This window comes from Dermacentor andersoni, chromosome 3 (genome assembly GCF_023375885.2).
Source record: "Dermacentor andersoni chromosome 3, qqDerAnde1_hic_scaffold, whole genome shotgun sequence".
In the NCBI taxonomy this organism is placed as follows: domain Eukaryota; kingdom Metazoa; phylum Arthropoda; class Arachnida; order Ixodida; family Ixodidae; genus Dermacentor; species Dermacentor andersoni.
Genome location: NC_092816.1, coordinates 16048088 through 16075826, shown reverse-complemented (window position 1 = coordinate 16075826; position 27739 = coordinate 16048088). Strand labels below are relative to the sequence as shown.

Here is a 27739-nt window from a genome sequence, read left to right as displayed (position 1 = left end):
TTCACTCATAAGGAAAGTTGAAAGCTTAACAGAACTAATATATGCTTTCGGGCTATGACATTTATAATTCGCGCAATATCTTCGAAATCTCTGTAGAAGGGCTCGCCATCAGGTGATACGTCGTATGTCATGAAATTCGCCTGTGCCAGGTCTCTGCTACCAATATTGAGCGTTGTAATAGTGCTATTATCTGTGACTAGCTCTTGCTTCGATCCTGCAATATTCTACTTTGGGACATTGTGAACACTTCATACATTCAGAATAAAAGGACCCAAAACTTCTGAGCTCCTGGGGAAAAACTCTCAACCTCATCCCTTTTCCGTGTCCCTTTGCAACATGCCAAATGCTTTGGCGACGTGTGTAGGTACCCTGACGAACTTGATAAACACGCTTTCATTGTTGTCATTCGCCAAAACAGCCGAGCCAGTTGACTTCATCTGTCCATTTGTGCGTTGAGTTTTCCGTGATCGCATACAGTCAAAGGAGAAGTCCGGGGCCGCAACCCCGCCAGCCTTCTCCTTAATCCAGCCCCGCCTGCATTATAAACATTCTGCAAATGTGCAGCGATCAATATGTTCGCCTCAGCTGCGCGGAAATGAGAGTTCGTAACGATTCTTTTAAGCAAGGCAAAGACGGTTCAACACCTAACTGGCTGCAAAACTACGTCGGTCAAATTAAACTGTTTGCTGAATAAGTCACCTACACGCGACGATCCAAGAAAACGACTGTATGAATTAGTCGCCTGCCATGCACTGGCGCGTTCTTACTAATTAGCTAACCTTTGCCGTAGGTGCTATTAACATTCGGCAGCTTGCAACTGAGGGAACTTTCTAGGTGTTTAATTTACTCTTTCTTGCAAAGCACAGGTTGGCGTCATCTCCGTGCGAGATCCACAGCTCAGACTTGGTGACAACGCGGAGAGGTGCTAGGATCGCCATTGACCGTGTGGGCAGCGCCCACCTAACGCTACAGCGCCGCTAGTGGCAGTATCGCCCAACGCCGATAGCTCATGGTCAGCCTGCGAGCTCGCGCCGCGGCGGGCGCAGCGGAGGGGCCCCTAATTTGACGCCTCGGGAGCCGGCGGCAACGCGCAAGGCCCGCTTCAAATCCGCGCGAGTTTCGCAGCGGCGGCGTTGGAACGCTTTTCGTTTGCGCGCCGCCCTGCGCCGCGTGTCTGGATCTCGCCGCCCGGGGGCGCCACGTCTAAGCTTGGCGCGAGCCTGCGCGCAGGGCGGCGCGCCGCCATGATGGACAAGCAGCCTTCCCCAAGTAAGTAGGCAAAGAGAGCAGCCCTTTGAAAAAAGAAAGCCGCGGCAACATAAAGCGAACGCGTCGGGCCGCCTTCTCTTTTCTTTCGCGCCCCGCGGGCCGCGCGCGCCGCTGCATGCAGTCGCGGGCTGCCGGGCGTCGTCTGCTGCCGGCGCCATTATTGCTGCCGAGGTCGGGCCCGTCTGATTCGGCTCAGCCGCCACCGACGCCGTGCGTGCTTGCTTCGCGAGAGCTAGGCCCCGAATGCACAGCCTTCATCGATCGCCCCTTGGACGAGAAACGTCATCTTCAGCGGGGTCACGGCGCCGAAGACGCGATGTCTTGTTCGTTTACGTGCATAACGAGAGCTGTCGGAAGCCCATCGGCGACTCGAAAGAGATTGCGGTGACGCCGGGGGCGATGGCGGTGCTTGCATCGGCTCCGAGGCTCGAGAAGGACGCGGACCTCGCGTTGACGCTGGCGAGAGCGCTTGGGGAAGTGTGTTGCGCGCCATGGCGAGTGCAACGAAAAGCTACTCTTCGCCGCAATGCACGCGCCAAGTCCAGCGAAGCTTACGCGCAGTGTAGCGGCGAATGATGTTTTCGAAGGTGCTAGTCGCTTTTTTTTCGGAAGATAGAATCAAGGATGAGAAAATGAGAATGCTGAGCTATAAAGCTAGCTCAGAGCTAAATATGAAGCTCGGTCTGTGCAGCGACAATGAGTATCAGCAGTCCCTGCTATGCACTCCGACATGTCATTTTTTTAGCACTTAGTTCATCATCCGTGCTATCAATGCGTTTTCTTTTTTTGCCCGCATGTTTGTCGAATGGATGGGCCCGCTGTCTCGCCTTGATCTTCTGTTTAAAATTTTATCTAAGCTTACATATAATTTTTAGAAAAAAAAAACAAGCATAAAAGCTTTCTGGAAATATTGATTTAAATATATATTTTTAAGTTCTTTGCCAAACTCAATTTGAGGAGATGACGAAAGCAAAGAAAAAAAAAATCGTGACTATGGAATGCTCGTAGTTTCTTGCCCAAGAACAGAAATGACAGAAAAGTGCCTTTTTTTTCGTGTTATATATGCGATTACGAGAAGTGGCTTTCTGTTCTTGGTAGCGTTTATAAGACATACAATTCTACTGGACAGCTAAAGGACTGATGAAAATTGAGAAAATATTGTTGGCCAATCGATCAGCTAGACGCTTTTTTATTTATTTACTTACTTAATTGCTCCCAATGCCATTGAGGCGTTACAGAGAGGTGTGGGAGTTCGAAATGTGTTCAATATGGCAGTATTTAATGAAGTGTGATCAGGGTTGCTGGCGATGGAGGCGGAAAGCGTACTCCATTAATATGACGTATTCGGGACGTATTCGGGAAGTAGTACGTTTCTTTGGGAGAATGGCACTTTAACCTTTAAGTGATCGTTGACACGAGGGGAAACTTAGCATGGAGGAGAGAAAATGTCTTTAAGGCTGATGAAAGAGCACTTATGAAAACAGACACAATTGGGAGGCTAGTTTTCGTCTATAAGAAAGTTCAGGGAAGAAGATTTTATTGCAGTGATACTGGAAGTGCCAGGACTGTTGGCGACAATTAACCGAGCTGAAAGGTTTTGGAAGGCTTCAAGTGAGGACACTAGTATAAAAGAGTGATGGTCGAAAATATAAGTAGTGGTAGAGAGTTTTCATCTAACTAATGTTTTATAAAGAAGAGGTCTAAAGGAAACAGGAGCTTAAAAAATACTGCGCTAAAGAAAAGGAAGAATGCGGTTAATCACCAAGTTAATATACGTATGCCGTGACAGACTGTTACCGATATGGGCACCAACGTGTTACCAGAAATCAGCAGAAGACAACTGAAAAGTGTTAATGGAATAAAGAGGCATAGTGTTGCGAGCAGCATTACGAGGAATCCTCATTATTTTGCATTTTCCTACATTCGATTGCATGCGCCAGAGGAATGATAAAAACTGAAAAAGAAGAAAAAAAAAATACCAAGAAGTAGTACTCTCAAGATAAGACTGAAGTGGAGTACAATCAAGCGAATCAATTATACGCAGTAGAGGACACAATCATCGGCCTTTGGCTTGATTGTTGAAGAAACGAAGCTGGGGAGGTCGTTAATGTAGTAGGAAATAATAAATGTCTGAGGACAGAGCCTTGTGGTATACCGGAAGCTACCGAAGCTACAGAACAGGTGTGCGAGGTATGACAGTTGGTGGTTACATGCTGGGTCTTGTTGGATCAGAAACATTTAATCCATAGTTACAAATTAGGGTGAATCTTTAACATGCTTAATTTTGAAAGTGGGGACGATGAGAAGCGGTATCGAAAGCTATGTGGAAGTCAAGAAAAACGCAGTCGATAACAGAAGCACGGTCAGTGTCTAAAGCAAGTCGTTAGTAAAGAGGAGTGATTAAGTTTCGCAGAAATGATGCATTCTATAACCATGGTGACTGTTGGGAAAGAAGTTTTTCAGTTCCACAAAAGTGGTTATGTCTTACTACCTTATTCAGAAATTGTTTAAGTAAACAAAATGTGTTTAAGAAGCTCACACGAGATACCGGTCAAAGTGACTGGCCTGTAGTTTAATGGATTGGTTTATTCACCTGACTTAGGGATAAGTATCACTTTCCCCGCCATCCGATCGCAGGGCAATGTTGCAAATTTCAATTACTGAGAAAAACTGAATAAAAGAAAGAAGGGACTTAACAATAGATAGCAGCCTGTTTTAGAAATTGAGGAGTAATTCCGTCACCGGCCGCGGGCTGAAAATGTTATGTGGTGTAGTACAATATTAAAAAGTTGTAATTGGTTGACAATGACTGGGTCCGTGGAAAGAGGACCAGAGTTGATTAGATTTGATATATCAGTAGGTTGGTCAGCAAAAGGAAAAGAAAGAAAAGGGAACGCGGTTTTAAGCATGTTCTGCAAAGCTTAACAGCACCTGTCACTCAGAATTACTGAACCGTAATCGTCACGACGTTTAATTATTTGCTATTTTTGTACCATTAGCTTATGCTCCAGAATTTACGCGGGTTGTACTGTAGAAGAGAAATTAACGCATTGGTGAAAAGGCTGTGCTGTGCAATCGCTTTTCGTGTTCAAAGAGTACATGTGGTTATCCCGACTTTTCAGTTGTGAAACAAGCCGTAGGCATACTGAGTCAACACCTCACCTGAATTCTTACTGAAATTAAATGTTATGAAATACGTTGAAGTTGCCCATTGCAGAATGAATAGAGAGAGCTCTTTATTTAAAACCAGAGAGGTTTGCCGGCGCATTCACTTCTACATGCTACTCTGAAAAGCAGGGGGAGAGAGGAGAGAATAGAAAGGCCCTAGAAAGTGTAGGGCAGAACAAAGCGGGGAAAACAGAGAAGAAAAAGGGGAGAAAAGGGTTAAAAAAGAAAGCAAGAACAAACAAAACCAAAATAAGATAACATCACTTGATATCTTCATTTCGTTTTTGAGTTCTACTTGTCCAAATGTATGTGTCGCCTTGACTTCACTGCTGGCTTTTTATACGATTTGCATAGCCCGAATAACAGCTAGACTATTTAGATGAAGCCCTTTAATTGAAGGTAATCAAACAAGAAATCGAGAGCTTGACGTTGCATTGATGGAGAGTGCCAGAGCCTTTATATGCGTCTTAGTGTCTAAGGGCCTTGACAGATTGGTGCCATATTTGTTCTGTATATGGCTCTTTCATCTAGTACAACGTGCCCATCTAATAGAACATGTCCGTTGGATTCCACGGAGCCACAGTTGTCGTAACAGGAGCTTGACCAATGCACCAGAGGCGACTGTGCGTGTACGTCACCTTCTGTCGTATCTGATGGTAGAATATTTCTAATTTCCGGGGCAGTCGTTTTCAAAGCCTTGAGGGAAGATCGTGGTCAATATAATACAACAATTAATCGTGTCCGTGGGAGGAAAAACAGAGTTTCTTTCGCTCCTTGAGAAAATACCGCTCTGCCAGTGTCGACGTCGCAGTTTCTGTGAAAAATATATTCCGTGTATTTCTGTGGTTGGCGGCCCTTACGAGCTGCCGCGTCCGCTCTTTCATTGCCCTATATGCCTCAGCGCAATGGAAACCATTGAAAAGCTATGGGATGAATAGTTTTACATACCAAGTGGCGTAAGTATGCGTTGTCTTTAAAAGCAAATTCAAGTTGGTGTCTCACATGTGCAGTTTTCGCAAAGCTGCCCTGGATTTGGTAAGGATAGCCCAGTGCCTCGGAAGATGCGGTAACAGTAGGTGTCTGATCTCTTTTATTCTCTCAAAATTCGGCTAATGACGGTGATGTTATGTCAAGCTGACAAGAGAATACTTTTCCTGTGGAAGGCACGAACAAAGTGCAGGATGAGCTTTGAGGCACCGCATGATGAGACACCAGCGAAGATATGTGTCGAGTTCGAGTATAATCCCGCCCTGATTTAACACAATGGTATCTATAGAACAGCTGCTCCGTGTATAGAGTGGATTGATGTAGGTCGTGTCGTCTTTTTTACTTTATTCGACTGCACAGCTGCAACTGGTCTCCAAGAAAATAAATCGTTCAGCTGGGTTATGCGGATACGGCATTGTTAAAGCGCTGCTGTGGAGCCAGGCGCATACTCCTGTGTAATGGGGAAGGGAGAAGGGAGGAGTGGTGAATACGCGAAGAATTAAGATTCCTTGAGATTCTTGGAGCTTTCAGACGATTGGCTGCCAGATGAAGACACGTTCTTTCAATTCATTCACTACAAGATGCACTCAAGCAAACTTACTATCGCTAAAGTATAAGTCTAAAATGTTGGTAGACCCGCCGTGGTTGCTCAGTGGCTATGGTGTTGGGCTGCTGAGCACGAGGTCGCGGGATCGAATCCCGGCCAGGGCGGCCGCATTTCGATGCAGGCGAAATGCGAAAACACCCGTGTACTTAGATTTAGGTGCACGTTAAAGAACCCCAGGTGGTCGAAATTTCCGGAGTCCTCCACTACGGCGTGCCTCATAATCAGAAAGTGGTTTTGGCACGTAAAACCCCATAATTTTTTTTTTTTAAATGTTGGTACGCTGGGCATTCTTTCCAAACGCAAGGCCAGCAGCTGCGCTGGCTATTCATGCGTTTTTACGATGGTGGTTCTCTTCTGCTTCTCGACACGTCCGTCCGTCCGCATGCAGTGAGAAAAAAAAATGCTTGTCACCAGCATATTATTTTGGCAGAAGTCGGAGGCCACAGCAGTACCACAATGTGCGCCTAATTGTCAACTTCACCATGGGTCACGCCGTAGAGCCTCCGACAAAAATTACCGGAGGGAACTTAGTCGCTGCAATCGTTCAGCTGGTCACAGGAATGACGGGTGTAGTACAAGAATTTCTTCGTATTTTGTGCCTTCAGACGTTCTTGTGGCTTTGCTTATTGCACTCTAAGTTTCCAAATTCTCGAGCCATTAATTTTTTCTTTATACACACGAAGGCAACTCGTCTGCCAACTCGTCTGTAGCGAAGTGCTACCCCTGTCAAAGCCGTTTAATGCAAGGAGGGCGACTTTTAGGCAAATCCATGTGACATCGCTGGCTAAACCGATATGCTTGCACATACCGTAGGCACTAGTGCCAGAGCCCCCCACCCCCACCCCCCCTCCCTAGTATCCTGTCGCTAGGCTAACCTCTTCAAGTAGTACACAACTTTCTCTCTCTCTTCCATCTAGTAAATTTTTGTGGGTAACTCTGTCGGCTGCTTGAAGTTGCTGGACGAAGCACGCGAATGCCATGACGTTGTCGTCTTCAAACTAACTGCTGCAGTTTCGGCTGGTTGTGAAGACTTTTGTTTCAGTGGCCATCCGCATTTTTCTGCAAATAGGTTCGAAGTCACATTATTTTTGGCGCACACGCAGTCTACAGTCGGTTCTCCATCATTCGAGCTTGCACGGGGCGTCCACATATCATACCGCAGACTGCATGGCCTGGACGGTAACTAAGAAGATTCTTGCGTGAATCAGACGAGCACAAGATATTATACCTGCTGAACACACATACGTGGGGTATGGTCGTCAGTTCGCGCAGGAATCTTTTTTATTTACTCTCATGCACCGTAGCCCGTTCTTGAATACCATGGACGCTTTTTCGTGGACGCGCACAGTCCGTTCTCTACCATATTGAAATAACCCATATGCCTCGTAAGTCCCAAACCCAATAATCTCATACAATATACGGAACATACGCGGATTTCTATATTGGATCCCCGTACGTTCCTGCGGAATTATTGGATATAAAGGGATGTCTCAGTGGTTATGGCGTCAACTGCTGAGCACGAGGTCGTGAGTTCGATTCCCGGCCGTGGCTGCCACATTCCGTGGGAGGCGGAATGCAAAAAAAATAAAGCGTTTGTGTACTTAAATTTAAGTGCACGCTAAGTAAATCCGGAATGTCGAAATTACTGCGGAGTCCGCCAACTCGGCGTCCCCATAAATGTGCAGTTTCTGGACGTTCAATCCCGTTAGATATTTTTCTTCTTTATAATAAGGGTTATGGAGCATACTGCATACGTTGTTTTTAGATACCGAACCCTTAATGTGCAGCATGCCTTCTTTCTCACTTGTTTTGCCGAGCCCTTAGCTGCGCAGTGAGCAGTTATCTGATTATGAGCTCAGTCGCGTCACTTTTTGTGTCAGTTAAGTAATTAGACAATCGATTATTGTATGCGCAGGCAGGCCCAGCCATAAATTTCACTCCCGTTGCATGGGCTTTGGACGCACGTGATTTCGGCGTCGCCTCGCGCCGGCGTGTCCATCTGATACGCTACCGGGTGCGCCTGAAATGCACGCGGTGCGAGGGATCCGCTTCAATCGATAATCACCTGGAGCATATTTTTACAGCGAAGCTGTTAAGGGCTAGTTCCCCCAAGATCGTGTCCGTGTGTAGGCAAAAAAATCCTGAAAATAGTGCAATGCCGGGCCGACCCGTGGAGGATGTGAAGCAGGCGTTAAGCACTTCCCATACCTGCGCCCATACCGAAGATCGTGCAATGCCGGGCCGACCCGCGGCGGAGGTGCAGTTCCCCAATAAGGGGCCCACATGCACAGCTTCGCTGGTAATTCTTCTTTACAGAGTGGAAGGGCACGGAGTTCTTACTGGCGATTGCGACTTAACTTTCTGTAACACCGTGAACGTCCCTGATAGGCTTCATTGGGAAGTATTACCATCTTGCTCAGCAAACTGCCGAACTATACATATACCCAGGGACAAGAGCAGCATTCAAGGGTGCTAATAAAGATGCTATCGAGATAAACAACACTGATACCTACGTTACCGGAGCACCCGGCATCGAGGTTCGCCAAAAGCCCCTGTAGTTCGCCAAAAGCAAGCACGAAATAATGTTTCAGGTTAGCTATGTTTACGGCCTGTTCGCCTCACAATTGGCCTCTTCCGAAAAAGCTTGTGCTAACGTCGTTGTGGTGGCAAAGGATGTCGCGTGTATTCATTCGAACGGTGCGACACAAACGGACATTTTTCTTTTGGTCCCACGGCGTTCCGTATGGCGCGCGATCTTCTGTGTCTGTTGAGAAGTGGGGAAATGCCAGAAAGCAAGGGACGCCAATTCAATCGCATGTGTTTAGTTTTCGACCACTTCGAGCACGTACACCGCCTTTTGTCGGCTGAGGCTAGCATGTCCCTCGCGCAAGGGAGTTAAGGGCTAAACATAGTCCGACGTAGCGTGAGCGCTCGCACACGTTACGTCACGTTGGCGAGAACAGCAGCGTCTATAATTCGACCGATGGTTCCACGCGCTGGCGAAGCCAAATAACGTAACCGGACGCGGCAAACGCGTTCCGAGGCGTCGACCGACGCTCGCCCGCGCGCCGATAACGTCGAACAAACGCGTATTTAGCGCAAACGCTCTTCGCATCTGCAGGAAACGGTTCGGCACGAGCAGCACTGCGTCGATTTCGTGTTCTCGAGATGCGTTCACAGAACCACGAACGATGCCATAAGTATTGAGAAGGTGTCAAGTGGACGCCCGCATCCGGTAAGAGTCTTGTAATTCACGCGCAGCAGCCTTGTTGCTCGGTGGATTGCGCGTACACAGGTTCAAGAGAGAGAGAGAGAGAGCAAAGCGAGGAAAGGCAGGGAGGTCAACCAGACGAGCGTCCGGTTTGCTACTCTACACTGGGGGATGGGGGAAGAGAAAGAGGAAAGCGGGATAGAAGGAACACTGCGTGTGCACGCAGGAAAGCGCCTTGAAATCAGTCGAATTCAAGCAAGTGCTCCGCCGATACGTTAGGCTGCCGTCATTCTGCTGTCTGAAGCTAATCTTGGTGCTTCCGCATAGCTGGTGATGCACGTTGAAGCCACCTTCCAGCACTTGAATTGCACTTCGTGCTGACGGAGTGCGCAGGTTATTCAAGAGTATTGGAAAAGTATTCATGGGAGACCGCAGGGGGCATCATAACCACTTGCCAGTCTTCTTCGGGCAATTTCTCAGGAACCCGCGCTGTGCACTCTACAGCGGTGCGCAGCTGTATCACTTGACTTGGCTCCGGCTCCGGCTGTGGCATCAGCTGTACCACCGACTGTGCCACCGACTGTGTCGGTGGCATCGACTGTGGCATCGGCTGCGGCTTCGGTTGTGACTTCCGTTGTTGTTCTGGCTTTGGCTGTTGCTTTAGTAGTGTTGACCAAGTTGTATTGTTCTCCGCCATGACCTTGTCAGATTTAGATTGGATTACGCCAGGCTTAGGTCGCGGCGGAGGAGGTGTTGTCGGATGGGGCGTACTCTTCACAGAGGCATCAGCGTTCTTTGAAGCCCGACGGCGTCGGGAGCGTCACTTTCTAACGGCTGGACCACCTTCCCGACGAGACGAGCGGTCTCTCGCCATCTGCTTCAAGATCGCCTTTTCCTTCTTCATTTTGGGGGCGTTCCTCGAGGAAGCATCATGGGACCTAAGGCGATTGGTGCATTTGAGAACCGTGGCTGCACAAGAGTTTGCAGCGTGGCGCTCCCTGCAGCGTGAGCAAACTCTCGTGTTCTCGCACACGGCGCTCACGTGTCCCAGCCTCATGCAATTTCGGCATTGGAGTGGCCTTGGGATGAATGGTCGCACAAGGTGCCTAAAGTGGCCCACCTTGGTGTGCGAAGGCAGAGTCTCGCCCTTCAAAATTATTTTCATACAGCGGGATTTGCTGAGGTGATACACACGGGTTATGGCGACGCCATCAACGGCAGGCTTCACTAGAATCGGCAAGTCAACGCTGGAGATGGAGACGTCCACGTCGTAGATGACACCAGTAGTGGAACCATTGTCCAGGGGGATGTACGAGCGGAGCTTTATGTCACCAAGCTCTGTAACTTTAGTCAAATTTCTCAGCGCAGTCTCACGTGTGACGTCAATAGCCAACACATTTCTTCGTGGGTTGACTGTAACGTCTGTGACCTGATTTGGCGCCACCGCTTGAAGTTGCACCGATACAGACTCTGTTGAGCCGCCTAAGGTTGTCGGTAGCGAGTTCTGGTACAAATAGAATCGTACTGACTGCGGTATTTCGAGTTGGTCCTACCGTTGGCGTGCTCGAAGACATGGATGCCCTGGGGGTGTGTCTTCGTTTCGCCTTGCGGCTCCGCAAAGCTCGAAGGCGTCATCGGAGAAGTGCTCACTGCTGAGCGAGTAGACGCTGGTGTCAGCGCTGTCGGCGTCGCTCTGGAGGCCGGTCCGCTTCCTGGACGCAGCCGCCGCTGTAGTCGCCATTCCCGTCAGAGGCACTGGGACGTCAACTCGCATACGCGCCACGAACCATGGCGGCTCTCCAAATATGTTGGCAGAAAATCAAGAGAAAACAGCTGAGCTAGAGAAATAGCGTCCTGGATCGCAGACACTTCGTCTTCGTCCGAATCAAAATTTCAAAATTTCTAAAGAGCGTCGCACCACACCTGCGCGTCCGAGACGGCAACTCTGTCTGCTTTTGGAGCCTTATATAAACATCAGCCCATAACATTGCTCTTTTCTTTTCGCGATGACAGCAATATTCCACTGTTTGGATTTTCATGAATATAGGCGTTGGTGCCCGTCGTTGAATTCTCAATCGCTTCGTCGGACCTACACAGTCGTCCATGCAGGTCCAGCGCAGCAGCTCAGCTATCGCTCGGCAGCACGAACCCAACTAGCTACATGTATGAACTACGGAGCCTTCTGCATCGCTCGTTCACCAGAAGCGCCCGCTTCGCTGCTGACGCCTGCGCAGCCTTGCTATACCTTGCAATATCACGCCTCTCTTTAACATTGGCCTGCCGCCTTACTGAGGCTTTTCGGCGCAGTCGCGTTCACTGTATGTGCGACCATTGCTTGACGGCGCCTTTTACCCCGGTTCGACTGCAGAGCGTCGCTCGTCTGCTAGCTTACTGCGCGATGGCCTGCTAGGCGTCCTATCTCTTCAACCCCTATAGGTGCTTGCCTCTTCAGACTAGGCGTTGCATACCTGACGATTTTCAACACTCTTGTTGTCTTCGGACGTGCGCAAACCACATCACGGCAGGTCCATGTGTCCATGTAACAACAGCTAGACACCTGACACCCCACTCGGCAGCAAGACAGCAGACGCTTCTTGGGCCTTCGCCGCTTGTTCCTTCCTCAGCTTGTGCTGTTCCAGATAAAGGGGAAATGGTCAAGGTTGACGCGTCCACAGCTGCAACAAAAATGTGCAGTGCACACGTTCGGGTTGCAACTCCGTAACACACGTTACCCACCTCCTCGAATACCAGCCGCCAAGTACTCCCAACTATTCTGTTCGACATGCGTAAGCATCAAAAGGCGACCGCGGCTAGATGTCTGAACAGTTTCTAGCCGGCCTCTCAGGAATAGTCTTCTGGGATGCACCGTCAGCGCCCACTTCGTCAAGAGACTCGTTCGTGGTTCCCGCATGCCCCTGTTGTGTGCGCCATGCGCAGACACGTGCCACGTGCCAGAAGTGCCACGGCACGGGAGACGCGTCGGTACAGCTTCGTGGTATTCGGGGTCTTCCCAACCCTCGGGAGGTGGGGTGGCTGCACGCTCTCATCGTGGCGGCGCGGCATCAGCAGCAGCATCAGCAGCAGCAGCGGCGTCGGCACAGCCTCTGTGCCTGAAGCTGGCTGCTCGCGTTGCGGCAGCAAGAGCAAAAGCAGTGATGACGACGCCGGGCGCGTGGGGAGCACGGGCGGGCATCGATCGTCGCAAGCAAGAGCACACACACACGGTGTGCTTGTTTTTGAGAGGCGCCCTCGCGAAAGGGTGACTCCGTGCGCGCCGGGGGAACCCCTTCGATTTGGGGAGAGGGAGCATGCAAATGGGTCTCGCAGCAAAACACGCACAAGGCACAAACAACGCGCGCCCGCCCGCGCACACAAAGGGGCAAAATGAGGGGCGCGTGGTTGCGTCATCGGCGCCGCGCGGGGCGGCGTTCCCTTGGAACCTGGCATCGGCGCTTCTGCCGAGCGGCCAGTGCAGCGAGAGCAGCAGCAGCCGGCAGCGGGATCAGCCGTGTAGCGACGCGCGCCGTTTGACCGGTCGGCGACCGCACTGGCCACGTGCGGGTTCGTGGAGTCGCCGGCATGCCTGGGCGCGTCCCAGGCTCCGGGGTCGGCGTGCGCGACGCCCGTCATCTCGCTGCAGAAGCTCAAGTCGTTCCTGTCGGGACAGAAGGGCTGGCCACAGATCCAGGCCGAGCCTCACACCCATCGCTCCCATGGTGAGATGTCGCCGCCGAGTTAGAGCCCAGGCCCGTTCACCTCGTCGCCTTTGGCCCCGTTTTCGTTGAGTCGGAGTCCATAACTTCGGGCGTCCAAGACGCTTGTCGTGCAGACTAGGCTTCACGTCGCGCTACCCAAGAGGCAGCGGGCCGCACTGATGTTCACGCGATCGTGTCTGGTTCTGACGTCCCAGGCCACGCTGCCAGTGGCCATGCGTGGAATTTTTAGTAACGGCACATGGGTCTTGCAGTATTTAGGCGGCGACGGAGGGGTCCATCCTGCTTACTATGACGCTTTTAAATTCTCTGGGAACGCTTCTTGTCGAGATCATCCATGTGCCACTGGGAGAACTTTTTTGAAGCTCGCAGAAGAAAAAAACAAGCTATCTGGCGTAGGCGAACTTATGACGGGCGCGCGGAATCTGACCGCTCCACATCAAGTCAGGTCTTCGCGTGTCTGAGAGATCGTTTCGTTCCGTCCGTTGCTCCTGCGGTGAATTCGAGGCAGTCGTCAGTAGCTTGGCTACATGCGCGCGCTAATCCACCAAATCCCTAACAAAGAATGTGGTGAAGCAGCGCTGTTAGCTTTAAAAGCGGTTTTAAAATTGCTTCAGAAGAGCCAAAGTGCTTGCCATCTCAGTTCTACGGATACTATAGCACTTGTAATGAGTGACGGACGACGTTGGTGGAGCTCCTGCAGGAAGCCTATGGATTAGCTGAACGGTATCTTCTTGTGCCTTTAGCCTAGTATGTTGACATGGGGGACTGTGATTGCCTCCAACTTGTGGGAGAACGTTTAGCACTAAACTCGCGAACTGTTTTCATTAGTTCTTTGCCGAAGAGCGACGACCTGAGCCTACGGTGACTGCCAACTTGTTCTGGATTCGGTCTGGCTCGCAGCGTCGTCTTGCAGGGCTGATCTGCCCTTACCAGCGCCCTCTTTGACCTTCGCAGGCCCGAGCTTGGAGGAAGGCGACCTGCTGCCCATGTACGGCGGTGGCGGCCGGCCGTCAAGCAGCGGCTCGTCGTCTTCGGCCGGCACGCCCAGTCCCATGCTGGCCGCGCCGCAGCCGCTCAAGGCGGCCAACGGCGCGGCCACTGCCAACACTGCACCGCATGGCCACCCGACGCAGCCCAGGAAGTACCAGTGCAAGATGTGCCCACAGGTACGTGCCCGTGACGAGCCTTCCCGTCCGGCGCCGCCGTACTTTTTGTGCCGACTCGCTCACCGCTGCGTAGAGCGCTGGAGAAGCCAGTGCGCACGGGCCATGCCTGCTGGCCGCTGCGTGCTTGGGTCGAGACAGCGCGGCCGCGCAGACTTTCGCAAATAGCAACGCTTAATCAGCGCCTTCGTTTTGCGAAAATGCCGTTGACGTGCTGTACACAACAGTGAGCAGGTCCTTACTAGGTAGGAATTCGCACAGTTTATAACACAGGAGGTCGCGAAGAAGTTGGCCTTGACTGGTCCACACTATCGATCTTGTTATGTAGCCTGTTATGGGTGGAAGGGCGAGGGTTAAGAAAAACTTCTGACTGGCGATGTTGGGGACAGGGAGGGATTGATGTGCTCCTCAAGGACGCCTGCCAAGGCACGTGCTGCGCAAGGCGTTGCTCATACCTGAGTCGTGGCGCACGCTTTGTCTCGACGAACGGCGATTGTCGAGTATGCATGGATCGAAAGCGGTGCCGAAGTCAAGGAAACTGTGGCAGCTTAACACACTGCTTAGAAGTTAGTTCATAGGAATACGGTTAAGACGCGGGCGCACCGAAAGTTATTTTTTTTATTCAATTATTTTAGAGGCGCACGGGAGGGCTTCAAGTCGAACTGGTTGCCGGGTTCAAGAGGCTGCTTTCGTGCAGTGTCGGAGTTGCTGGGTGGCTTGCTCAGTTCGCTTCCCTGCGTACGCGCGCATACTTCCTCAATCTCGCGGGATGTTTGTGCGGAAGATTCAGGGCTATCAGCTTTTATTTCGCCGGAATAAATGCGAAACGCAAGAATGTCCCATAGCCGCCCCACGGACTTGCATGAGATTTTTTTTTTCATCTAAAAAAACGAGTAAGATAACAGTGCATGTTAGGAGCAAACATTTATTGAGGCAGTTGTGCTTAAAAAATTCCTAAAGAAGTTTCTTAAAAAGTTTCTTAAAATGTAAAATTATAAAAAGCCTTATTTTTTACTGTGATGCTCACTGTACCTAAGTCCACCGTTTTATATATAAAAGCGAAGCAAGCGGTGAAATGAAGGAATGAATTCTGGGGTTTTACGTGCCGGAACCACGATTTCAAAATGAGGCACGCCGTAGTGGGAGACTCCGGATTAATTTTGACCCCCAGGCGACCTTTAACGTGCGCCCAATTCACGTGACACGGGCGTTTATTGCATTTCGCCTTCATCGAAATGTGGCCGCCGCTGCCGGAATTTGATCTCGCGCTTAACAAAGCGCAACACCATATCCGCTAAGCCACCGCGTCGCAGGAAGCAAGTGGTCTAAATGCTCCTTATTCCTCATGTTTGAACGCAGAAATGTCCCAATACCAGTTCAGGCAAGCGCTGAACCAATTTGAATGAAATTTGCTGCACTTAAAAGAGAGCGTGAATTTTTAGCAACTCTTGGAAGCAGACATTTGCGTCTTCAAACGTTTTACTGATATTGGAGAAAACAAAGAAATTAAACGGAAATTAACCATTAAATTTAACTATATTTGCACGAGGTAAAAAATGTCGCTACTCTATGAAGCGACTATATGAAGCGAACGTTTAAATAAGTAATATTGTTTCATATTATATATAGTTCATGTAAAACCGTTGTTTCTACTCCATGATTTTTCTTGAGGTCATATTGACAAATTTCTGGCATTATATAGAGTTGCTCGTAACAAATTAAATTTAGCAACTTTAGAAGCTCTAGCGAAGATAGCTTATGGAATTATGATAAGGGCTTTTTTCTTTTCTTTATTTCGGTGTCACGTGCGGGGCTCTACGCCCAATACACTAATCTCCGAAATGTTTCTTTTTATTTCTTAAGGAGTGACAGCCGGAATAATAACAATTGCTTCTAGCAGCCACTATAATTTGACTTGTTTTTAAAAATGCAACCCATTTCATTCTGAGTTTGTTCAAATTGAGCATGTGCTTTCCTAAGGATAGAATTTCTGCCTTTGATGGGATAGCTAAATCTGAGAGGCAAAAGCTAAATCTTGTCCAGGTCGACTGTCAATCTTTTCTTACATGAGCATTGTATTAGCGCGAGAAACAACACACACGGACGGAGAGAGACAGGACAAGTGCTGTCTGACAACGACAACAACAACGAAAGATTATTGCCCACTTCACCGGAGTTTCTTTATGCATTCTGTCGTGCTTGCCATGTCATCTAGCAGTTATTTTTGGGTAAGATCAAAGCGTAGTATTACCGAAACATTACAAGCTTATATCGGACGTTTTAGCGCGCAAAACCACAGAATTAAATTTTTTTTTCATCCGAGACGTTAGAAACAAATGGCCACCGTAACAAGAGTGTTTGCACTTTTTTTTTTTTTTTTTTGCAATGCTTGCGGCATGCAGTCATGCAATGCCGCACGTCTAACGTGCGTCTAATGTGCGTAAAGTTCTGTGTGGTGCCAACACATGTCCAGGCAGGCCAAATTGATGAACGGCAGGGTAGGATGAATAGGAGAATAGAATAGTAGAATAGGAGAAATAGAACCGTAGAATAGGAGAAACGAAATGGAACGAAAGACAGCTGCCGCAAGTCGAGTGACCTGCTTGATATCGTTTTAACAGTGTCTTTCTGGCGGCAGAACTGCTTTTCATGCCACCATGCTGCGCGGGAAAAGTAAGTTTATGGACGACGTCACAGTCGCATTTCCAAAGCATTACATTGCAAGAAGACAGTTTATTTTACTTATTTTTTATTTTGTCGACAGTTTTGTTTACTTTCCGAAGCAGCGTTTTTCTGCCCTCCACGAAGGAGAGACACGAGACGTATATAACGACCGCCGTGTTTAAACGCTGAGAACAGACATACATCGCAGTTACTTATGAGGTTAGTTAGGCTGAGAGCAGCAATGCATGAGAAACTCGGCCGTGGTCGCCACTATGCCGAGTGGCACTGCGTATATTATCGCTGTTACGGCCGCATCATTGGTCTATCCTGTATCTCTCGCGCTTTTCCATTGGCGACGCTCCCATCAACTCTAGCGTATAGAGAACCTGTAATACGCGACTCCGACCACGGATGGGCTCGCGTCGCGTGACGGGGCGCGCTACGCCCCGCAAGAACAAAATGATCGAGGCGAAACAGCTGCAGGTTATCCGATTACACGGGAGAGAGCGCGACTCTCGGCTATGGGCGTCAGCTTAATCCTGTAAATATCGCAGAAAGACTACAAATATCGCAGAAGCACCCCTCTTCTTTGTCGGCTGATGAATGGCGAGGCGACGGTCTCTGTACCGTTGCTTCAGCTAAAGGGTTATTTTCGAATCGAGTCTACGAATGCAATCCTACATCGTGCAGGAACTACAGTAAGGCTCTGTAATTAGAGCTGTTTTGACTTCACTTGCTGAAGTCAACACGCCGGTCTCTGCGGAAGCCAGGCCGACTGAGCAAGGGCTCCTGGATATCGAATCGAGTCGTTCAATGCACTTACAATAAAAAGGTTTATCCTCAAAAGTAAAGCCAATGGCAAGCTTTACGTGGTGCTTTTGAATTTGCTGTGCATAACTGAAGAAAAAAAGACGGATTGCCATAAGTGAGGCACCTTGAATAGTTTTCGTTAGTGAAACTCGGTATTCTGATTGAGCTTTACACCACGCATAAAGACTTCCGCTTGATTGACGCATGTGTAAGTTACTGCACGACTGTCGTTTGGTCATGTCAAGGGATGACTTGCCAGCTGACCTTAAGACATAACCATTAGCGCGACATGCTGCGAACACACACACACAAAAAGACGAGTGTAACAGAATAGCTACCCTACTTTTTTTGTAAGCGTGGCAATGAGGGTGAGTTTAGTTCTGTGCGCCTTTAGCCTCTACTGTTTTATCGCCAGAATACTATCGACCGCCATTATTTTTTTCTGTGTGCGTACTGCGTGCTGAAGCTTCCACATTCAGTAATGCGCACATGCTTTTAAACAACCATAATTATTTGATGGTTGCCGTGGAACAGGCTGAAGGGGAGTCGTTCAAAGAGTGACCAGAAGAGATCGAATAAGTATAATCAGAGCGGGGACCAAAGAGCTAACCTAATCTAACCGAAACGGCTTCGATATCTGCGATGGCAAACAGGTTGGGGATAGGGCTCATAATGCACCTTTGCTCTCGTTTATTCTAGAAAATTCATGAACGAACGCTTTTTTCCACTCTAACAACACACAATAAAACTTGATTAAGGCAAGTAAAGCTGATAAAATTCTTTATTGTGAGGGTTGTGCTCGCGCTTGACTAATATTTTTCCAATGATGTGCTGTTTGGGACCTAATCCCGATATTGAGAAAGCGTAATGCGCATTCTTGCATATTCTCCTGAGACACAAATACAGCTCAATCGCATACTCGCTTATCAAGTCAGTTTTCAATGCCTACTGGTATGTTACGAACGTTAAAAGACGATTTCTTATTTGAAAATGTCGGTATCGAAACGGAAAACAACAGCTCCGTGTACGTGGACAAGGTAGCCGTGTTCTCTTATTACCGTAAAAACCGGGTTTCTTGCTAAAAATAGAGCTGAGGGTGCAACATCATGTGATGGGTTAACATGTTGATGCTGAATCCTTGATTTTCATGTCATCTAACAGTATTCGAAATAAACTTCACCGGTGCTGTTCGTCGTAGCTGACCGCAAAAATGTCTCCGTCAAATTAGTGTCGATATTCTAAAAAAAAAAAAAAAAAAAAAAATTCAAGGTCATTACGTCATGCGAAGGTGAATGACCAGCGGTGCTGTAAACAACGTGGTAAGAAATCTTGTGGTAAATACTTCATTGCATCACTGGCGGTCTCAATGGCTTTGTGGTCGCTATGGTATACACTGATCGGCATTCTCGCAACTGCAAACACATTCTTTGATAATGTCAAATCGATGCACGTACGCCGCTGCGTGGTCGGTTGAGCCGGATCGGCATAGCATCGCAAGCGACATGTCTGCGACACGAAACGCGTAAACCACTCCCATTTTTGGTCCCGACACATCCACATTGAAATCACCGACAACGACCACAGGGGTAGTGTCATCGCAACTAAACCACGCAAAGGGAGCCTTACGGAACCTTAAGGGGCTATGAGCCATTGCATTTTTTGCTTGACATGACATGACAAGAACTTTATTTGAGTCCTGAGGGACTGAGATCTTGGGGAGCTAAAACCGAAGGCTCCCGAAGATCAAGTCGGTGGCGCCACCCACGATGGGACCGGGAGATGAAGTTCCGCCGCAATGTCGTGGGCCCTCTGGACAGCCTGGAGTTGCATGTGGAGATTGCTGCTCTTGAGCGATTCCTGCCATTGTTCTTTCGTGATGGGTGGAGAGGCGTTAAGGGCTGGGCACAGCCAGAGCATGTGTTCAAAAGAGCATGAGTCATGACCACATTTGGGGCACGACTGTGAGTGGGCAGGATCTATCCTGTTAAGAGACCGAGGAGAGGGATACGAACGGGTTTGCAGAAGTCTGAGTGTGCTAGCCTGAGGTTTGTTCAATTTAGGGTGAGGGGGTGGAAATGTCCTCCTGCCCAGTCGATAATGGGAAACAATTTCATGGAAAGTACATAATGGATCTTTGTGGATGTTGACCTCGTTACGAGCCTGGCTACCCGCGACAGCGCGGTACGTGAAATCACGTGCTCTCCGGTGGGCCTGCTCGTTAGGATTACATCCGAGCGGGTTAACTGAGCTATCTAGATGGGCTGGGAACCACGAGATGTGGTATCCTTCGCTGCTCGCCCTTGTCTTTTGAAGTGCTTTAAGCAAAATACTGTTCGCCTGTTCAGATACAATAGCGGACGAGAAGGATATAACCGCCGTGCGTGAGTCCGAGAAGATGATAGCGGGAACTTTTGAGCTGTGAAAAGCCAGAGCGATCGCCGCTTCCTCCGCCACATGGGCAAACTTCGTATAAACAGAGGCTGCATTGACCAGGTTGCCTGCCGCGTCTACCACCGAGACAGCGAACTTATCCCCACTGTCATATCTGGCAGCATCGACAAAGAGGGCATCTAGTTTCTTCTGTTTTATCTTTTTAAGGATGGGCTTGGCTCTCGCCCATCTCCTACCCTCGTTATGCACTGGGTGGATGTTTCGCGGAACGGGCTCAACCATGATGCGATTTCTGGTTTCCCGGATCAAGCTAACTTTGGTCTTGCCTATGGGAGTATGAGTGCTTACGGGGGTATGAGCCATTGACGATCATAGTTTTTGTGCGCGGACACGAAAATTCTATGGTAGCCTAGACATATACAGCTACGCTGTAGAACTAACCGCTTCCATTCACTTCGGCATGCATTTCACGTCATATCCGGGATGAGCCTATTTTGCATATTCGCTACGAGTAAATTTTGATGCTCGCCGCGGTAGCCCTGTGACGGAATGCAATAACCGCTCGTTTACCTTGCATTGGGTGTACGTTAGAAAACCCCAGGTGGTCGAAATTAATCCGGAGTCTCCACTGCGGCGTGATTCTTAATCATATCATGGCTTTGACAAGTACATTAAAAACCCCAGAATTTCACTTTCTTTATGAAATTTTTTTTACAAGAACTGAAAGTGATGTGCAATATAATGTGCGAGTGGTCTCAGGAGAATGTATTAGTGTTACGTCTTTCACAGAAGACGCAATGGCGCTAAGGTCTAAGGCGCTAAGGTCTAAGAAGCGAAACGTAAGCGAGTACTCCTTCCGTCAGGGAGAGCCACACGCTTCACCTGTGGCAACTACCCTTCGTACCCACTGTAGTGGTCCTCTTGGTCGCGTTGAGTGTATGCGGAGCTGCAGAAAGCGTTCAGCTAGCGCAACTGCTCGTCCCTCGTGACAGGCGTGTTGTTTCCGACGGCGCTTAATTGGCTTCGAGGCCGCGCCAGTATACACTGCGCGCTGCGCTGCAGCAGCCCCGAACGGCTCTGCAAAAAACGTTTATGCATTTGTTTCCGCGCTGCGGGCGGCATCCGCAGCTGATTCGGGCAGCAGCAGCATAGCGTCGACTCGCTATGACAGCAACTATACCTGCATCCTTTCGGTACGGGCGGTGGGCCTGGCATCAAGGAAGGCTGTGCTTACAGAAAGTGTCGCAAGAGAATTAAGAGCTCCTTGATCGCTACCATTGCTGACGAATAAAAGAAGGCCAGTGCTTGACAACTTTATAACCTTACCAGATTTCTTGCGACGGGTGGTATTCGTACAGTAAATATAGGTGCGTTACACATTTGTTGAACGAGGCATACGGTGATCAAGAGAAGGCGACATACATATTGCGCTAACCAAATGTAAAACGAAGCTTCCTTACATACTTGGTGTCGCTCGGCCTTATGCGTTTGGAAAACAGGTGCAAACTTTTCATTCTAGGAAGATTCTTTTATTGATGTTTTAAACAACAACGGGAAAAAAATATGAAGGGGTGAAAAATATGTGAATAGCGTGCTGTGGGCACAAAGAATATGCATTTTGCACGAGAGGAATGCTCGTTAAGAAAAACAAGACAGTGGCGATTTAGTGGTAAATACAAGAGAAATGTCTTAGCATTACGTCGCACCTCTTTGATGTCCCAGATCCATGATTTTAACCGCGTTCACCGCATTGAAAAGTGCTGTTCAGGAGATCACTATATATATACACACACGCTCTTTTAAGCTCTCCGTTACCTGTCTACCTCTACAATGTGACCGGCTCCCCGCGCTTCACACACATAGTCTTTTCTTTTTCTCAATTTGACACTCCCAATGCTAACGCATTACAAAAATGGTTATTTAGTACTTAATTTCTACGCAGTCGCTCATAAACCCTCGGAATTGGTGAGGCTACACGTTTCAACGCTGAACAACTTTGGTAGCGCAATAGATAGCGAGCCGTAAAAAAAAAAAAAAAAGCGCGGTTTGAGCAGTTTGAAATTCTCCCGTCGTCTGCTAGCGCGCGTCGTCTGCTGTCACGCGCGCGCGGTTCGAGAGTTTTATAGATGCACACTCTCGTTACCAGGGGGTGGGGGCGCTGGCGAATTTTTTTTCGAGCCAGCCCTCTTTGTTCGAGCGGAGGAAGGAGGGCGGTGGACGCGTCGGAAAAAAAAATGGCTTTCGTCGAACGACTGCGAGAAGAAATTTTCGTTTGTCACCACCGTCCCCGCGTCCGCTGCGAGTATACTGTGAAAATGACACTGTGAACGGAGGCAGCTGCGAGCCGGAAGCGACGTGTGGCTATGCGAAGGTTGACGAGAGAGTTTGCACGCTCAACGGTGCTGCGGGCTCGGCCGGCCTGAAGGTGAGCCTGCACTGCGGCCGCCATTTTAGTTGTTGTGACTGGCGAGGGGGAAAAGAAAGCGAGAGGGGAGGATCACTTGGCGCGAAAGAAGAGGGAAAGCGGTTCACTGCTCTCAGCGCTCTTCCGTGCGCCACCGGCGTAGCTGTCGTTCGGCCTTTGCTGAGCGTTTGCTGCTTGCGCCGTCGGCGTGTGGTAGTTATGTGGCGCTTGCGGCGATCACCAGCGCTCCATCGTCGTCGTCATCGTGTCGGCGGCTTGGCGTCGCTTGGCGTGCCTGCGCTTTCTGCTGGGACGCGTCGTGCCAAGCTTCCGCAGATGGTGGCAGTTGCAGCGTTTCCTTCTCGCTACATGGAAACCGGCAGATTGAGAGAGCAGCGTGTCACGTTACGCACATCTGTATCTACGATCCGCGTTCTTTCGTTTGAAAGCTGCTCGAAATTTGCCGTTCAGTCGGAATGATGCATGTGCGTGCCGATATCCGTGCAACGCGAGAACCAGATTTTATTGTGCATTCTGCTGTGCCACGTCTCCGCGGTATTAAGATCAAACGCGATACCCTCAGATTTCCGGGATTTCGCAGGCACGTCCATGCTGCTAATGCGCCTGTGGGCTGCATTCGAGTTCCCTTTTAAAACCCCATGCTGCAGCACAGTGTGGTTGATTTCGAATAAACAAAGCGTACGATTCGAAGCTCACGGCGTACTTACGCGTTGGAAATATGAAATCCGCACTGTTATCTGATAATGGCCTAGTTTTGCCTCTTGTTGGAAAGCGAGCGTAGTCCGAACGCACGTGGGTAAATATCAGTTATCTGCTTAGTCTGTATCGAATCTGGAGGTGTCAGTGTTTGCCAAACATCGGATGTTCATTAGGTTTTCGCAGCGGTTCTTTTGCTGTAAAAGCCTGAATAGATTGCTGTGTGTTGCACATAAAATACACTCAGTCGCTCACTCCATGCTTGATGAAATAACTGCAGGTATGAACAAATAGCTGTGCAGGTATGAACTGTGGTAAAAGTTATATCCATGTTCATATAAGGAATTCAAACGCAGGAAATTTTGTTGGCTGCTCGGATAAAGAATAGCAGCTACACTGATACTCTGACGCTTGCTCAAGGAACTGCATTGATTATTTCTTGCCATTTGGCTGGATTTATTCGTCAAGTTTATTGCGGTTTTCGGTGTCGTTTAATGTGGATCTACGATCTGCATATATCGATCTGCAACTATCGATAAAGAATCAAAGAGGCTCTGCAATTACATTAGAACGACTTGGAAAACACCGAATACTTGGTAAAAGCTGACCACTTGCTCTGTACTTGAGTATTGACTTTATGACGGTCATGTCTACTACTTGTATGTTTTTAGATGAGCTAGGTAAAGCTTAAATGTGCAGCACGCCTTCCAGGCATGAGTAATGTACTGGACTTGGACCATATGGAAGGCAGTTCAACGGAACTTTCATTTCATTTTGTTACCTTAAAGACCCGCGAAGGGTGTTACATAATGGGTGGGAACAAACATTCAGACGACCTATAGTGTTCAATACGATGAAAAGCGATTTGTAACAATTTGCGCGAAAGTGGATGAGGACGTAATGGCAGCGATGTCGTTGGATATGTCATTCCAGTCTGCTGCAACACGAGAAAAAAAGATGAGACGGTAATGCGGGAACGTGGCCGGGCAACTTGGAAGTGGGTGACGCGTGCGGTGAGATATGTGTGCTGGCGGGACAATGTAGGGTGCGCAGCATAGTGAACTGTGGAAAAACTTGTGAAATAAGCAGAGACTGGCAATACGGCGACGAAGTGAAAGTTGCAACAAACTGGATTCCGCTTTCAAGGATGATATACTGATGTCGTATGAATATGCAGAGTGAACAAATCGGGCTGGTTTGCTTTGAAGTAATTCACTACTTGATGATGAACTACTTGGTACGTGGAATGTAGGGGTTGAATTTTTTTGTTGACCGCTAATAGGGGGGAGGCTGGGGCGTGAAGATTACTCACTTCGTTAAAATGGACTGTCTTTTTCTATTAACTTTATCTGTTATAGCTATATAAAGATATCTTATTTATAGGAAAGACAATGATGTCGACCTCAGTCGATCTGCTTAGCCTGCTACTCTATCTACACTGAGGAAGTGGTAAAGGGAAGTAACGTAACATTTAATAGTATTAGTAGCAATGTAATGTAAGAACGAGAAATGATTAATTGTTTTTGCTACTATTTAAGTGGAACTAGTAGAAAAATGATCATGTACCCTTTAATTTGTTACATTGCGTACAAAGCAACAGCAGTCCAACAGCCACGCCGAAGGCAATGATAGAAATTCAGTATTCGACTATTTCCCTGTTGAGATAACTCCTCTGTGGTCCTTGACTTTTTTTTTTTTTTATCTGAGTGTGTGTATCATCTGCTGCAGTGATGGCAGGAACAATAAAATAGGGACTGTGCAAGGTTGTTATACTTGCTACAGTAATGATCAAAAAGTGTTTTATCACATCAAACTGGTATAACAAGCTGGTTTTCTTTAATGAAAATCTTGTGACAGTTACCTGGACAGCAATGATACACGTTGTACTGCACTATCAACCCAACCGGCAAAAGATTGAAGGAAACTTCTACAGTATTGCTCTGAACATGATCACTGGTTGGGATTATTTGGCAAATTTACGCGTATATTTGCGCATGCATATTTTGCGCAAGATAGCTTGCGAAAATAAATGCAAATAACCGTCTTTCTCTAATTTTATTGTATTTTTTTCTCTTTTGCTGACGAATACCCTTCAATATCTTGAAATGTATAATTTTGTAGGTGTAAATGTATAATTTTGTTTGTGGGTGTAAACTTTTCTTAGAATGTATGGAAGCCAGAGTAGACACACGAGCGAAATATTGGTGGCGACGCCGCCTTGATGTTGCCGCACCAACTCGCCGTGGCGTCATGGGTTTTTGACGCCGTCAGCTCGCATACTCTTAAGCAAAATTACACCCTTTTGCCAAAACGATAATCGTCATCTGTCTTGTCCGCATTTCCTTTCTTTAACGCGGCGAGTCCGGTACTTTCAAGTCACGAACGGCAGGCGCTTTATCAACATGATAGATCATTCTCGACAGGAAAGTGCCGCGCGCAGCTTTCTCAAGAAAGGAAACGCAAGCAAAACAGATGACGATTATCGTTGTGGGACAAATATACACCCCAAAGGGTGCAACCGTTTTAAGAGTGTAGTTAAATTTTTATCGGTAAGAATATGGAATACATCGTATTCTAAAAGAGCCAAGGTCTAAACTTGGGAAGATTTAAGAATTCTTGTGAAACCACAACGGCCGGAATGAAAAAAAAAAAAAGAAAATGTTTTTCGATCCCTGACATAACGGCCTCGGGATTTCGTTGTGAAATTCAAGAATGAAACTTTAACCGTCAATTTCTCTTCTTATAATCAACCTATTACTGCGATATCAACGAAAGTAGATTCCTTCAACAGTACTTTATCAATCTAAACTGAATGAATGTTACACTATAGTGCCGCTTTAGCAATGATAGCTCAGTAATACTTCATCTGACAACATTTGGGAGCTTTATTTTTAACTGTACAAGTGGTGTAAATTGCGTTACACTAACCGCTTTTGTATATCTTGGGCATTTATGTATCATATTATGCATTGAACATTCGACAGTTTGGGACATAGAGTAGATAATTGTCTTACGCTTAGCTTTCCGTAGATATGTTTTGTTCATACAAGAAGTGACACATAGCCTAGGATAAGGCAATAAATATGATGGGCATTTCAAGCTGTTTAAGCTGCAGCCTATCTACTAACGTAAAGCTCTATCGCACATTATTTTGTGTATGTGTGCATGCAATAACATAGTGATGGTGACTATGCATTTCTAAAGGTGCGAGATATATGCTTGTACGAATCTGGTTATTTGGCCGCCGCTGCACCGCATACTGTCATTTAGCGGTATTATAGTGATTTTGTATTCGAAGAACAGCTAGTCCTAGAACTTCCTTACATACTATTATTGGCAAGGATAGTCTCTAGACTCCATGCTTTATCTGTAATTAACCTGTTATCACTGCTATTGAGCCAGTGGTTTTGTCGCTGTTACTGCAGCTTCAGAATTCATGTGTTATTAATAATAACAAAAAAATCTTTGTCTGCATGGGCTTTCTATCTGATCAGAGAACATTGACAGTGGAAATATTTAGTTTTCTTTCTCCAAATCAGTGACTTAGGCAAATTGCACCATGGCCGTTTGAATGTCATGTTTAAATAAATATATTGCATAATATTTTTGTTAGAACAATTTTAGTTCTTCAATTCAACGCGGCAGGAGGGGGGGGGGGGGTCAAAACGCTCCTCCTTTGAACAGGCTGTTGTAGAAAACAGTCTGCAATAGCTATCATAAGCATGTCTGACTGTTCTCCAGAAGACCGTCGCCTTCCGGTTTCAAATGCGACCTTGCCCGTGTGGTTGTTACTACGGGAGGAAGAGCAATGATGCTACTATGCTGCGTTTCATACCTGCAATGTGATCATTTTTAAGTTTTATACAATTTTTAAAAATCGCCTGCGGCAGGTAACATAATTCCAGTCCTTGAGCTGGATTGTTCAGATAGACGGACATTACTTGCACGGAAAATTGAAACATTTCCAACTAGTTAACAAGAATTGACTAATCAATTTCCTAATCAATTACGTTATGGCACATATTGGAGAGAGACGGATATTTATTATGAAAGAAAAGCTGGGAGGTCAGCCTGAATCAATGTTCTGACCTGCTACTCGGTGTTGGAGGAAGGGTAATCGGTGTAGAAAGAAAGAGTAGAGAATACGTTGATTATGAAGATGAAGATGGTGGTGAAAAGACTCTCAGACTCTTAGTTTACGAATTGCAACCGGTGAGTTTGAAAGACGAATCCACTTTAAATCTATTTCGACAATTACACCAGTTTTGAAACGTTATTTCTCAAAGTGTGGGACGAAATACATGTGCGTCCAGTTACTCTTGCGCTTCAGCGCATAAGGAACGTCATGCTAAAAAAGTAAGTGGACCAACTGGGCATTCTTACGGCGAGTTTGGTGGCGCGTATCTCCAAACTGGCGTTATTCTGAAAATTCATTACTTGTCTATGCGCCTGGCAAACTCACCGGATATAATTTGTAAATTGCATTATGTGTCATAAAGTAATTAATTATGAAGCTAATTTGTGAATTTTGTGAATTATTTGAATGTGTGTTTCGATTTCTCGCGCAAGTAATGTCCACCTCTCTTAACAATCCAGCTCAAGGACTGGAATTGTGTTATCTGCTGCAGGCGA

General features: G+C 47.6%; 1 protein-coding gene across 2 annotated transcripts in view; it reads left to right on the top strand.

Annotated features, from left to right (window-relative positions):
* Positions 1–27739, top strand: part of LOC126520583 (uncharacterized) — a 155959-nt gene that overhangs the window by 41792 nt on the left and 86428 nt on the right. For both annotated transcript variants that reach the window (XM_055065578.1, XM_055065579.1), the window contains exon 6: positions 13913–14124. In XM_055065578.1, coding sequence (XP_054921553.1) covers positions 13913–14124 — 212 coding nt within the window. The remainder of the gene's footprint in view (positions 1–13912; positions 14125–27739) is intronic.